Source organism: Pongo abelii, chromosome 7, assembly GCF_028885655.2.
Source record: "Pongo abelii isolate AG06213 chromosome 7, NHGRI_mPonAbe1-v2.0_pri, whole genome shotgun sequence".
Taxonomy (NCBI): domain Eukaryota; kingdom Metazoa; phylum Chordata; class Mammalia; order Primates; family Hominidae; genus Pongo; species Pongo abelii.
In genome coordinates this window covers 125,361,537-125,376,494 of record NC_071992.2, presented here as the reverse complement: position 1 = coordinate 125,376,494, position 14,958 = coordinate 125,361,537, and the positions used below count along the sequence as shown (strand labels likewise).

The window sequence follows — 14,958 nt, the reverse complement described above, 5'->3', positions numbered from 1 at the left end:
GGGGAAATAGACTGAATGCCCGGTGGATCAGAGAGATACAGTCATGGAGGTCAGGTGTGATATCAGGAATAATGTGGGGGCTAGCCTAAAACAGTAAGGTCAAGTTGTTTGGACAGAAAGGCTACATGGCACGGTCCCAGCTCTTGTGTAACAATTCCAACCACAAAGCCCTGCACTTTGGCTGTGTGTAATGAAAAAAGGGATGAGTTAGGGAGAGCTAGTGTGGGAGCAGCTTTTAGGGCTGTTTTTTAAGGATTGGAAAGGGGAGTGAGGAAAGAATTTAGGATTTATGGGGTCAGCTAGGTTTATCTAGAACAGAATAATGGGTTGTGGAGGGGAGGTGTTGAGGATAGGAGAGTATATGGGTTTGGCACCATGGGGTGATTGATAAGGCGCAGTTCCTGAACTAACCTGTAAGACTTGTCCAGTTTTTGGACAGGTGAAATGAGGGAATTGTAAGGAGAGTTTATAGGCTTTAAAAGGCCGTGCTATAGCAGGCAGGTGATAACAGGCTTTAATCCTTTTAAAGCGTGCTATAGGATGGGATATTGGCATTGAGCAAGGTAAGGGTGATTAGGTTTTAATGGGATGGTAAGGGGTGCATGATCCGTTGCCAGGGAGGGAGTAGAGGTGTCCTGTACTTGTGGATTAAGGTGGGGAGATACAAGGGGAGGATGTGAAGGAGGCTTTCAACGGGGGAAAAAGGCAGCAATGAAGTGTGGCTGTAGCCTAGGAATAGTCAGGGAAGCAGATAATTTAGTTAAAATGTCTCAACCTAATAAGGGAGCTGGGCAGGTGAGGATAACTAAAAAGGAGTGCATAAAATAATGTTGTCCAAGTTGTCATGAGAGTTGGGGAGTTTTAAGAGGTTTAGAAGCCTGGCCGTCAATACCCACAACAGTTATGGAGGCAAGGGAAACAGGCCCTTGAAAAGAAGGTAATGTGGAGTGGGTAGCCTCCATATTGATTAAGAAGGGGACAGACTTACCCTCCAGTGTAAGAGTTACCCAAAGTGTCTGTGATGGTCCTGTAGGCTTCCAAGGCGATCGGGCAGTGTCAGTCTTCAGCCACTAAGCTGAGAAGATCTGGGAAGGAGTCAGTCAGAGAGCCTTGGGCCAGAGTTCCAGGGGCTCTGGGAGTGGCTGCCGGGCGAGTTAGACAGTCTGATTTCCATTGGGGTCCCACACAGATGGGAGACGGCTTAGGAGGAATCCCAGGCTGCGGGCATTCCTTGGCCCAGTGGCTAGATTTCTGGCACTTGAAGCAAGATCCTTGGGGAGGCGGTCCTGGACGAACGCCTGGCCCCTGCAGTTTAGGCTTTTTGAAGTTTTTGTGTGCTGGAGATGTGGCTGGGGTTTCTCTCACAGTGGAGGCAAGTAATTGCAACTCTTCTCTATTATTGTACATCTTGAAGGCGAGGTCAGTTAAGTCCTGTTGTGGGGTTGAGGGCCAGAATCTAATTTTTGGAGCTCTTTTTAATGTAGGGAGTGGGTTGGGTAATAAAATGCATATTGAGAATAAGACAGCCTTCTGGCCCCTCTGGGTCTAGGGCGGTAGAGCGTCTAAGGGTTGTTGCCAAACGGGCCATGGACTGGGCTGGGTTTTCATATTTGATGAAAAAGAGCCGAAACGCTAACTGATTTGGGAGAGGTCTGATAAAGAAAGAGGAGCATTAACCTTGGCTATGCCTTCATCTCCAGCCACCTCTCTAAGAGGAAATTGTTGGGCAGGTGGGGGAGGGTTAGTCACAGAACGAAACTAAGCCAGACCTGGTGTGAGGAGGGGAGGTAATAGGAGGGTTATAGGGTGGGGGAGTGGAGGCTGAAGAAGAGTTGGGACCTGGCTTGGCCTGGCAAGGAGCAGCCTGGGGAGGAGGGGAGAGGTCAGATGGGTCTGTAGAAAAGGAGGATTCACAGGACTCAGAGCTTGGGGTGCAGACTGAAGGAACAGACAGGAGAGAAAGAAGAAAGATTTGGGATGAATCTCATTGTGAGCAGAGATTAGGAAGGGACCGATGTGTAAAAGAATGCCTGGACATCAGGCACCACACACCATTTGCCCATTTTATGAGAAGAATTATCTAGATCTTGTATGATGGAGGAATCAAAAGTGCCATTTTCTGGCTATTGAGAATCATTGTCGAGTTTGTATTGGGGCCAGGCGGTGTTGCAGAAGAAAATAAGATGCTTAGGTTTTAGGTCAGGTGTGAGTTGAAGAGGTTTTAAGTTTTTAGGAGCACAGGCTAAGGGAGAAAAAGGAGGAATGGAGGGTGGAAGGTTGCCCATATAGAAGGAGGCAAGCCCAGAGAAAAGAGAGGGTAGAGACAGGGATAAGGGAGGTAATGAGCAGCCCTGGGCTGCAATGTGGGTGAGCAACCAAAGCAGGCATCCCCGCACTTGACTTGCCACCAAGGGAATGTTGGTGAATGACCAAGGCAGGCATCCCTGCAGTGATCAGACACCAATGGAGTGTGGGTGAATAATCAGGCAGGTGTCCCTGCAGTGATTAAACACCAAGGGAAGACTTCCCGAGTCCATGACTGGTGCCGGAGTTTTGGGTCCACGGATAAAATGTGTCCCTTTTGTCTCTACTAGAGAGGAAAAAGAGCTGGAATTGGAAGAACAGGGAGATTGAAGGGTAGCAAGAGAGGCTGGAGAAGAGAGTGAAAAGGCCGCTTACCCCATTTGAAATTGGTGAGATGTTCCTTGGGCTGGTTGGTCTGAGGACCCGAGGTTGTAGATGGATCTCCTCATGGAGTGAGGGAGAGGACAGGGGACTGGTCTCCCAAAGGAGTCGTCCTGTCCTGGGTCTCCGGCACCAAATGTGTGGCGCATCTGTGTAAAGAGACCACCAAACAGGCTTTATGTGAGCAACAAGGCTGTGTATTTCACCTGGGTGTGGGAGAGCTGAGTCCGAAAAAGGAGTCAGCAAAGGGTGGTGGGATTATCATTAGTTCTTATAGGTTTGGGATAGGCGTACAAAGTACATTCTTAAGGGCATACAAAGTACATTCTTAAGGGCGGAGAGAATATTACAAAGTACTTTCTTAAGGGCAGGGGAGAATATTACAAAGTACCTTCTTAAGGGTGGGGGAGAATATATCCTATCAGGGTGGGGCAAGAACAAATCACAATGGTGGAATGTCATCAGTTAAGACTATTCTCACTTCTTTTGTGGATCTTCAGTCGTTTCAGGCCATCTGAATGTATACGTGCAGGTCACAGGGGATATGATGGCTTAGCTTGGGCTCAGAGACCTGACAGTGGCTTGGTAGTGGTGAATTCTCTCAGCATTTGTTTGTCTGAAAAAGACTATCTTTCCTTCATATATGAAGCTTTGTTTCTCTGGATACAAAATTCTTGCTTGATAATTGTTTTGTTTGAGAAGACTGAAGATAGGGCCCCAATCCCTTCTAGCTTGTAGGGCTTCTGCTGACAAATCTGCTGTTAATCTGACAGGTTTTTCTTTATAGGTTACTTGGTTCTTTTGTCTCACAGCTCTTAAGATTCTTTCCTTCACCTTAACTTTAGATAGCTTGATGACTATGTGCCTAGGCGATGATTTTTTTGCAGTGAATTTCCCAGGTGTTCTTTGTGCTTCTTGTATTTGGATGTCTAGGTATCTAGCAAGGCCGGGGAAGTTTTCCTCGATTATTCCACCAAATATGTTTTCCAAACTTTCAGATTTCTCTTATTCCACAGGAATGCTGATTATTCTTAGGTTTGGTCATTTAACATAATCCTAGACTTCTTGGAGGCGTGTTCATATTTTCTTATTATTTTTTCTTTGTCTTTGTTCGATGGGGTTAATTCAAAGACCGTGTCTTCGAGCTCTGAATTTCTTTCTTCTACTGGTTTGATTCTATTGCTGAGACTTTCCAGAGCATTTTGGATTTCTGTAAGTGTGTCCATTGTTTCCTAAAGTTTTGATTGCTTTTTATTTATGCTGTTTCATCGAATATTTCCCCTTTCACTTCTTGTATCATTTTTTTTGTTTCCTTACGTTGGGCTTTGCCTTTCTCTGATGCCTCCCTGATTAGCTTAATAACTGACCTCCTGAATTCTTTTTCAGGTAAATCAGGAATTTCTTCTGGGTTTGGATTCATTGCTGGTGAGCTATTGTGATTTTCGGGGGGGTGTTAAAGAACCTTGTTTTGTCATATTACCAGACTTGATTTTCTGGTTCCTTCTCATTTGGGTAGGCTCTGTCAGAGGGAAAGTCTAGGGCTGAAGGCTGTTGTTCAGATTCTTTTGTCCCATGGGTGTTCCCTTGACATAGTAGTCTCCCCCTTTTCCTATGGATGTGTCCTCCTGAGAGAGCCGAGCTGAAGTGATTGTTATCTCTCTTCTGGATCTAGCTACCCAGCAAGTCTACCAGGCTCCAGGCTGGTACTGGGGTTGTCTGCACGGAGTCCTGTGTTGTGTACCATTTGTGGGTCTCTCAGCCATGGATACCAGCACCTGTCCCTGTGGAGGTGTCAGCGGGGTGAAATGGACTCTGTGAGGGTTCTTAGCTTTGGTGATTTAATGCACTATTTTTATGCTGGTTGGCTCTCTATTAGGAGGTGGTGCTTTCCGGAGAGCATCAGCTGTGGTAGTATGGGGAGGAACAAACAGTGGATGGGGCTGTAGAACTCCCAAGAGTATATGCCTTTTGTCTAGAGTTCCCAAGGTGGGTAGGGAAGGACCATTGGGTGGGGGCAGGGCTAGGCGTGTCTGAGCTCAGGCTCTCCTTGGGCATTTCTTGCCACAGCTGCTGTGGGGGATGGGGGTGAGGTTTCCAGGTCAATGGAGTTGTGTTCCTAGGAGGATTATGGCTGCCTCTGCTGAGTCATGCAGATTGGTCAGGGAAGTGGGGGAAAACCAGCAGTTACAGGCCTCACCTAACTCCCATGCAATCTGAGGGGCCTGTCTCACTCCCACCATGCCTCCACTAACAGCACCAAGTCTGTTTCCAGGGAGTGGGCAAGCAGGGCTGAGAACTTGCCCCAGGCTACCTGTTTCCCAGCTGCAAAAGCAAATATGGCTTTCCTTCTTCACCCGCCTGTGGAGTCTGCCCACCAGATTCACGCCCTTCCCTGAGTTCTGGGAAGGAGACATCTCCATCAGTTCAAAATGTTACAAAGTTCAGCTGTCAATTTCCTTTTCCCTGTGGCCTTTCCCCGGTGACTCTGGCTGCCCTCCCGAAGGACCCCTGTGAGGACAGGCAGAAATGGTTTGTTAGGGAACCCAGGGAGCTGACAAGGCTTTGCCTGCTGCTTCCTCTCTCTACCCCTGTATTTTGCTCAGCTCTCTCAATTGACTCAGTTCCAGGTAAGGTCAGAATCTTCTCCCATAACATAGACCTTCAGGTTCCATAGTGGGGGTATGTGTTTGAGGGATCTCTCTTTCCCACTTCCACAGTTTGGGTACTCACAGTATTTGGGGTGTGTCTCCCGGGTCCTGTAGGAGCAATCCACTTCCTTCAGAGGGTCGGTGGGTTCTCTTGGCTTTCCTGATTTATTCCTGCTGTCATTCTGGAGCAAAAAATCATGATGCGAGGCACCACAGGCTGCTCTGTCCATCAGAGTTGGAGCTGCAATCTAGTCCTGCCTCCCGTCTGCCATGATCTGCCCATCCCCCTAAACATTTTAAATAATCATATGTTTCTTGTTAAGTTTTAAGGGCTCTTTTTATGTTATACATATTAGCCCTGAGTTATATTTATGACAAAAACTTATCTCCCTTTCTCTTACATGCCTTTTATTTACATGTAGAAAGACTTTTTCTATCCTGAGATTATAAGAACAGTATTATTTTCCTTTTCCTTTAACACACTTAGACACTTGATCTACTGGAATATGGAATATTTTTGTTTATGGTATGAGGGAGAGAATAAGTTTAATTTTTCCCAGAAGTTCTCTGGTGTCCCAGTAGCATTTGTGGACTAGTCTGTTTTCTTTTTATTTCACTAACTGGAAATACCACATCATGCTCTAAATGATGTGACCTACAGTAAAATTTATCTTAATTGACCTCCACTTAACAGACCAAATGGGTTAATTGATAGTCTCTGTTCTCTCTGTAAAACATACTGATGGAAGACCACGGTAAGCTTAATGTTTACTATTAATAGGCTACTTAATACTATGCTGGTATGATTCTGTTTCTTGCTTGTGGTTTTAGATCACTGATACTCAGATGACCATTCTACAAACTTAATGTGAGCTCTGCTTACCATTGTGTATTTATTATTTAATTTAATATTATATAAAGCAGTAAAATATGAAAGGAAGGAAAGGTGCTGTTTCGGAGAAAGCTAAATTAGGTGCTTTAGAAAGGAAAAATGGGTCACCAAAAATTTTGTGGCCAGTAAGGACATTGTATACAGTTTACTTAAATGTTATAGCATATATAGATCTAAGTTCTAGGAGCAGGTAATGAAATATGGATATAAAGGATTACTTTTCTCCTATAGAAAAACTTGTAAAGTTTAGCAACAAAACCAAATGGTTAAATTTGAGTGCAGTTTGGTATATGAGAGGAAGTTTATCTTCTGAATTATAGACCTTTAAAAATATATTATCTTGTAAAACATTTTAATGATGTAACTGTTGTAGTCCATTTGTGCTGCTGTAACAAAATACCTGAGAATTGGTAATTTATAAAGAATAGAAATTTATTTCTCTGAGTTCTGGAAGCTGAGAATTCCAAGATCCAGGTACTGGCAGGTTTGGTGTCTGGTAAGGGTTCAGTCTCTGCTTCCAAGATGATGCCTTGAACATTGCATCCTCCAGAAAGGAGGCATAATATGTCCTCACATGACAGAAGGCAGAGGGGGGAAAAGAGACAAACTCCCTCTTTCAGTCCCTTCTCTAATGTTACGTAATCCCAATCACCAGTGTGGAGCCCTAATGATCAGAGGCCCTAACTTCTAGTAACATCACTTTGGTTATTAGGTTTTAACTCAGCTTTTGGGGAGGATACCACATTCAAACCCTAGCAGCAACTCATAACTTTACATTATAAGTACATAGACCAATTAAAATTTGTTAACAAAAACCTAGATTCGTAGTAGGCTAAATGTAGTGTTTTCATACCGCAGACTGGTGTCTGTAGGCATTTTGAACATGATGTGGTATTTCTAACTAGTGAGTTAAAAATACTGATCTTTAACTCTAAAATTAAGAGAATGAAAACTAGATTACTGCATTGTATTAGTTTTCTGTCATATGACAACTTCAAAACTTAGTGACTTGAAACAATAACCACTTATCATATCACACAGTTTCTATGGTCAGAAATCAGGGAGTAGTTCAGGTGGGTGGTCTGGCTCATGAGTTTATAGCCAAAACGATAGCCAGGGCTGCAGTCATCTGAAGCCTTGACTAGGGCTAAAGATTACATTTTCGAAATGATTAACTCATGGAATGCTGATTGTTGGCAAGAGCCATCATTTCTTCCCCATGTGGGTCTGTCCATGAGGCTACCTTAAGCGTATTCATAGCATGGTAGCTAGCCTCCCTCCAGAATGTGTGATCCAAGAGAGAGAGTGAGGTAAAAGATGTAAAGTCTTTTATGACCTAGTTCTAGAAGTCACATACCATCTGTCACATCTACTATATATTTTTGTTAAAACTGAATCAGTAGGACAGCTCACATCAAAGGAGGAGGAATCAGACTCCAACTCTTAAAAAGGAGAGAAATCACCACACTGCAGATATTTATTTTGTGTGTGTGGATCAATGAAGGGGAAGAGATTAATGTATAATGTTTGGTCTTCTTTTTAGGACACTGCCTTAGGAAAACCACGAGAGGTGTTTCGACTTCCTACAGATTTGACAGCATGTGACAACCGTCTTTGTGCATCTATCCATTTCTCATCTTCTACCTGGGTTACCTTGTCAGATGGAACTGGAAGATTGTATGTCATTGGAACAGGTGAACGTGGAAATAGTGCTTCTGAAAAATGGGAGGTGAGGGTTTGTTTAAGACTTATGCAAAGTCCAGAAAGTATATGTAAATTACACCCTACTTATTTTAAAATGACACTTTTCAAGGATGGTTTACATGTGATCTGTTGTTTGTTTGATATATAATGTTTTGGATCTCTTTTTAACTAAATTATAAAATGTATATTTTTCACAAACTGTTACATTAACCACTCCTGTTTTGATCTGGAGTCAGTACAGTTGTCAAGAATTGCATTCATTTTTCAGCAGACATCTTACATGCGTAGAGTACTTCATTAAGCATTGACATTGCCTCCTCATTCTTGAAGAAGAGTTGACCAAAAGCTTATGTTAGGATGTTTTTCTCCTCTGCCGTTATGTTAGATTTGCTGGGATGTTTACATTGGTCAAATAGTGGTCAAATTACCAGAATATTCTCTACTTAGAAAAATACATGATATAAATACATAGTTATATGCCAATTTCCAAGACAACATTTTTACTTTAATTTAAAAAATTAGATATAAATCTAAATGGTAGGTTAGGATTTTAATAGTAATAAATAAGGAATTAATTTCTCTAGAACTACAGTTTTTGAAAGTAGAAGAAAATGAGGCCAAGTAGATAATCAAAAGATTTAGTTTACTGCTTCAGCTCCTTTGAGTTATGCTAATAAGTGTATTGTAATATTGCTACTGTCTGAATCTCAGCAGGTAGCCTTTAGTTCTGGGTAAATAAAGAGATGCGAGCTTAATATATTTATGTCTTATAAAATAATTTCATCTGACCAACAGATGCCTACAAAGACCAGGCTTTAATTACTTGAGAAAAACCAGTTAGGTCTTAGAACCAAATGGTTTACCTACCTTACTAAGTTATACTAAATGTTATACTACCAAATTATAGTATGTTCAGAATACACAGTAAATAACCAGAACAGCAGTAGCCTGTTTACAAGAGCCTGTTGCATTCACAGTTTCAGATGTTCATTGGATACTGTGACAATTTCTGTTTTGGCCTTTAGTAACAACTTTTATTTTTCTGAAAAACAGAAGTAATGTGGTATGTAGCACAGCTACCTGAAACAGTTGGAAGGTATTTTGAGAATAATGGGCAGGAGAGATATGAGTGGGAATTTATCTGGTATTGAGCTGTATGGATTCTGTAGATTTTGAACAGGACAAACCTACTTGGCTCACTTTCATCTTAAAAATAATACCACACATTATTTCATATGGGCTTATACTTCTTTTGGTTTTGTTTTGTGTATCCCCTTGGCATGTATTAAACCTTCAATAATATCTTTTAAATAAATTTAAAAACTTAAATCTACCTTGTGCCTTGTTTAGCGTATGCTGCCCTAATGAAATAAGCTCCCTTCAGAGATGTTTTCAGCTAATAATAGTTTTGACTAGGTACTGGTGGGAGAGGGAGGAGACTTGGGCATTAATTGAGGTGGGAGGGATACTGTGGAATATTGGTCACTTTAAGAAACAATTCAGGAGGGTTTTAGGACTTTAGGGTAATTAATATAACAGAGAAGCTAAAAGTAGAAGTGATTACGGAGCATGGTGGGGGGTAAGGGGGCCAAGGGTGGTGGTGTTGGTGATTACTGAAGTTTAAGAAGAGAAATTAAAGGAGACAGCTTGCTTTCCAAATGTGTTGCCTCTAATACCATGGAAGTGCCGTGTATCAACGGTATCACAGTTTAGATGCTGGGCTTGTTCAGAAAACTAGAAACTTCAGCCTAACAATTTTTAAAAGTACGCCATCTACTCTTTTGGTTTCATTCCAGTTCCTTTCACTCATACTAGAAAGAAAAAAAGAAACAATAAACTAGCTACTTGTTCTTGCCAAAACTTGTCATTTTCTGTTCTTCCCTTTTGTTTCCACTGTTCCCCCAAACAATAGCAAAACCCAATCAACCAATACAAACCTGCCTTCATCTGTCATCTCTGTTTTGAATATTTAAGGATTTTTTTTTTAAGCTTTTGCTTTTTCTGTTTATGGAAATCTTAAGAATGGATTCTGAAGGCCCACTACTTGAATGATTTTGGCAGATGTTCAAATACATAGGGAAGTTGATGACATTAAAGCACATTTTTCTTTGTAGATTTTCAAGTAGGAGTAGATATGTGGGGATTCCAGGTACAGGTTTTGTTTTTTGTTTTTTGTTTTTGTTTTTTAAAGCTACCTTTTTTTCAGTTAGGCTTTTTCTCAACTGTCCATATCTTATTTGGAAATCTTGTTTAGGAAGCAGCCTTAAAACCTTCTCTATTTTGTATTTACTCTTAAAAATGTAATAGTTGTTGAGATCTTGTGTTTGTGGTATAAGAAAGAATTTAATAAGATTTTGTGTGTTTCTGTATGATGCTTAGATAAGATTTTGTGCGTTTTTATATGATGCTTTTTGCTTTTCAAAAAATACTTTAGGATTATATTTTAAATAGAGTTTGTTAACTTATTCTTAAATGCTAATAGGCTCTTTTGATTTTGAGAAAAAACGTGTTTTGGTGATTTATTCTTCAATGTTTTTTACTCTTGCCTTTGTAAACTTCCAGAGAATAAACAAACAAAAAACAGGAAAAAGGCATACACACATGCACACTCATATACAATAGCTAGAAACTGAGAGTAAGCAAGGTAGCCAAGACTAATGATCAGGTTTTTTTCTTATACAAATAAATATTTTCTTAAAAGTTCTATCCTCAGGGAACATTATCTAAACTTGCAGTCTTTATGTAAAGGCCTTTTTATTTTTAAATTTCTTGTAATAGTATCCAAAATAACTGTTGAATCACCAGAATCCTATGTATTCCCTCTATACTATCTGTGTTCATGTAATTATGTACACTTTTTTATGTGTGTAATTTTGTTTTGTAGATTATGTTTAATGAAGAACTTGGGGATCCTTTTATTATAATTCACAGTATCTCATTGCTAAATGCTGAAGAACATTCTATAGCTACCCTACTTCTTCGAATAGAGAAAGAGGAATTGGATATGAAAGGAAGTGGTTTCTATGTTTCTCTGGAGTGGGTCACTATCAGTAAGAAAAATAAAGGTAAAACAAAAGTCTGAATCTCTCTTTACTGGTTGGCATTATTTAGTAGATTTTGAAACGCAAAGCTGTCCCTGTAAATACTGTTTGCTCTTTCTTGGGCATTGTGTTACAATTCTGTCACCTGCCACCACTGGTGGAATGAATATGTATAGATAGTTTTTCCTCAGGTATATTTTGTAGAAAAAAAATTGCAGTGTGCATCCACAGCCAATTATGCCTTTTATATAAAAGAAGACATTGTTATATAAATTTTGAATAATTTAACAGGCATATTTTTAATATATACAAAAATATATGCATATATATGTGTGATACACAAAAATTTATACCTAAAACTAAATGTAAATTAATAAATTATAGTGTAATTTAAATGTAAATAAATATAAATACTCATTTGGAAATGAATGTCTTTATTTCATTAAATTACAGGTATTATTTCTTTTAAATCTAATTGAACTTCATTATTTGTTTCTACATTTAGGAAAACTGTTACTTTTTCTCACCTGTTGTGCTCCCCAGTTTAGAATAGTCCTGAACTTTGGTCTGTTTGAATCTGTCTGTCAAGCTTCTAACTTGACATTAAAAATTACAATCTCATGAATTAATTAGGATTTCTTTAAGGTATTAAGAAATCTCTTTGCCTTTGCTTAGTTCGTGCTGACTCATTGAGTGTTTTCTTTTTTAACTGTAGTTGAGTACTGAGAGTGCTTGTTTCCGTAATGACTCTGTGCTCTTTTTCTCAGTAGTTTTTATTAGCTGACTCATTTATGAGTAAGTTAATATCATTCATCTCTGTAGAAAAATATTTCTTTACCATAGCTGCTAGTTTGCAATTCAATAAAGACTATTAGTATTTGTTTCCTAAGAGGGTTTTGCCTTTTATTCTAAAACAGCCATCTATCTTTCTATCTATCTATCTAATAGATATCTCAAAATAGTTTATAAATAAACTGAATAAGTCTCCTGGATTTGTTCTTTGAAGTATTCAATATAATTTATTAGTTCTTTGTGGTTTTTTATTAGTTCTTTGTAGTTTTATCTCTGGAGGAACACAGTAACTTTAAACTTTAAATTAGATATTAGAAAACTTTTTTGAAATCCCAGTTGGTAACCATAAGATCTATGTCACAGCTATCCAAGTATGCCCACACAGTGCAAAAGCAGCCATAGACAATATATAAATGAATGAGTATAGTTGTGTTCCAGTCATACTTTATGGACATTAAAATTTGAATTTTATGTTTTTTTGACATATATTTAAATATTATTCTTTAAATATTACTATTTTAACAATTTAAAAATATAAAATTCATGCTTAGCTCACAGGCCATACAAAAATAGGCCTAGATTCAGCTTTGGCTCAAGGGTCCTAGTTTGCAGAACCCCTGCTTTAGATAATGGAAGCCTTAATTTTTTTAAGGTACATAATTCAGAATCTTACAGGAGACATTGTCATGCATATTCCTCCTCCTTTCTCCAAGACGCTTGGTTCTGTAACATCTTTTTCTCAATCTGTGGTAACTCATCACATTGCCTCAGAACATAGCAGTACTCTGCTCCAGCTCTGTCTTCTCCATCCCCTTCGTCTTCATTTCTTTGCCTCAACTGGACAGATACATTGAGACTAACCTTTTATCTCCCAAGATTGTAGTTGTAGAATAATTAATTCTCTTTATTGTTCCCTTTATCTTTCTTTTATATCTTGTTCCTTCTCTCCCAATTACTAATATGATTGGTTTTTTTTTTCTTTTTCTTTTTAGTTAACAGAACAGTATTTTTGTAAACTATTTTTAATGAAACATATCATAAATTATATTTATGGTCAGATAAGTTTGAAAATGTGGACATAAAATAGCTCCATTACACATTAAGCATATTAAAGTTTCTAAAAATTGTGAGTAAAAAAAATTTAGGTTAGATGCAAAGGCTCATGCCTGTAATCTCAGCACTTTGGGAGGTCAAAGCAGGAGGATCACTTGAGCCCAGGAGTTTGAGACCAGTCTGGGCAACATAGTGAGCCACTGTCTTTACAAAAATTACAAAAACATTAGCTTGGCGTGGTGGTGTGCACCTATAGTTCCAGCTACTCAGGAGGATTGCTTGAGCCTGGGAGTTTGAGGCTACAGTGAGCTGTGATTGTGCCACTGCATTTTAGCCTGGGCAACAGGGCAAGACCCTGTCTCAGACAAACAAAAAACAATTTACGTTTAATTTTAACCTAGCATTTCTCCACATATTTAACCATGGAATCCAGTTTTTGAGACTTCCTATTCTTTTCTGTCCCATGCATGTTGGGAAAGGCCACCCTATAAATATGTAATGTCTGTGTTTGGATCTTTAAAGTCAAGTAGGACTTTTGGCCCTGCATGTATCTATAGGGGAAGTGTAGGAGTTTTGTTCATTCATTAAATTACAAGCCTGTTCTTAAATATGTGTGAATTGAATGTGTGAATGTAGGTGAGGATTTTGAGTAAAAACAATGAGATATTTTAGAACAGATGGTATTATTATGTAAAAACTCACAATAATATGACATTGAGTTGTGACTTCTGACTACTCAGTATGAAGCCTACAAGTATAACCCACTTTAAAGAGTAACAGTATAGGTAAAAGTATGGAGTCAGCTAAAATGTTTGAGTACTTTTTAAAGCAAAAAATTACTGTCTTTATAGGAAAATAAGTTTAATTTGTCAAACTTTTGGAATACAGTTAATTGTTTATATCTTAAAAGTAGCACTAATTTATGTTTAATTATAAGCATATAGATAAATGTCTTGAGTGTGTAAAAAAAAAAATCATTTCTGCTATAAATTTATTTCATTGTTAAAATGCCCCTTATCAGGAGTTAGAGCAGGCAGAAAAATAGTCCACACTGCATGTTTCCCTTGTCCTCAGTTTGTCAATTTTCAGAAGAAACTTATCACATACCTGCTGAGAAGGCAGACAGGCTTTAGTCAAGGAGAGGTAGGTCATACAGAAGCTGTTATTCCAAGTAAGCCAGTCATGTTGGAGTTCTGGGACACTGCTGTCTAATAGATTTCTCCAAGATGAACATGTTTTATATATGTAGTATTCACTTCAATAGCTACTAGCCATGTGTGGCTATTGAGCAATTAAAATGTGGCTAGTGTGACTGAGGAATTTAAATTTTACTTAATTTTAAGTAGACACTTCTGGCCAGTGACTACCACATTAGACAGGACAATCGGGAACAAATTTCACCAGACCTGGTATTTTAAAATAGGGACTTATTTACAGAAAATTAGGTTGTAAATTGTTTATCCTTATGAAAAGACTCTTAATAGTGTACCTTTTAATAATACATTAAAATTATTTAATTATAATTAAAATCAATTTTTAAATATCAAAATATTTTGATAATAGTTTTTATTTGTAATGTTTTGTTCTAAAATACTTTTTCTTACAGATAGTAAAAAATATGAAATTATTAAGCGTGATATTCTCCGTGGAAAGTCAGTGCCACATTATGCTGCTATTGAGCCTGATGGAAATGGTCTAATGATTGTATCCTACAAGTCTTTCACATTTGTTCAAGCTGGTCAAGATCTTGAAGAAAATATGGATGAAGACATGTCAGAGAAAATCAAAGGTAATTTTTTTCTTAATAGAGCTTATTTGTATTTGCATAAACATATATTTATGTCTTTTGTTTTCCCAGTTAGGTTAATAGTTCTACAAGGGCAAGATAGATGCATAATTTTTTCTTTATTTTCTCATGTATTTTCCAGAAGTCTTTTATAAGGTATACCACCTTCATAGTGTGAATGAACTGGTTTAATTTGATCATTTTGTTATTACCAAAAATGTTTTTTAAAAAAATCGTTTATTAGCTTCCTTGATTAGGTGCTTAATAAATAGTTATCAAATAAATGTCTATTCGCTATTAGTATTGATGGTATTAATAGTGTAATATTAAAGATATTAATTTTAAAAAATAAGCTAA

The 14,958-nt window shown here is 38.4% G+C and overlaps 1 protein-coding gene across 2 annotated transcripts in view; it reads left to right on the top strand.

Moving 5' to 3' along the window:
- Positions 1-14,958, top strand: part of NUDCD1 (NudC domain containing 1) — a 92,971-nt gene that overhangs the window by 31,244 nt on the left and 46,769 nt on the right. For both annotated transcript variants that reach the window (XM_002819353.4, XM_054518769.2), the window contains exons 3-5: positions 7,769-7,954; positions 10,814-10,994; positions 14,422-14,604. In XM_002819353.4, coding sequence (XP_002819399.2) covers positions 7,769-7,954; positions 10,814-10,994; positions 14,422-14,604 — 550 coding nt within the window. The remainder of the gene's footprint in view (positions 1-7,768; positions 7,955-10,813; positions 10,995-14,421; positions 14,605-14,958) is intronic.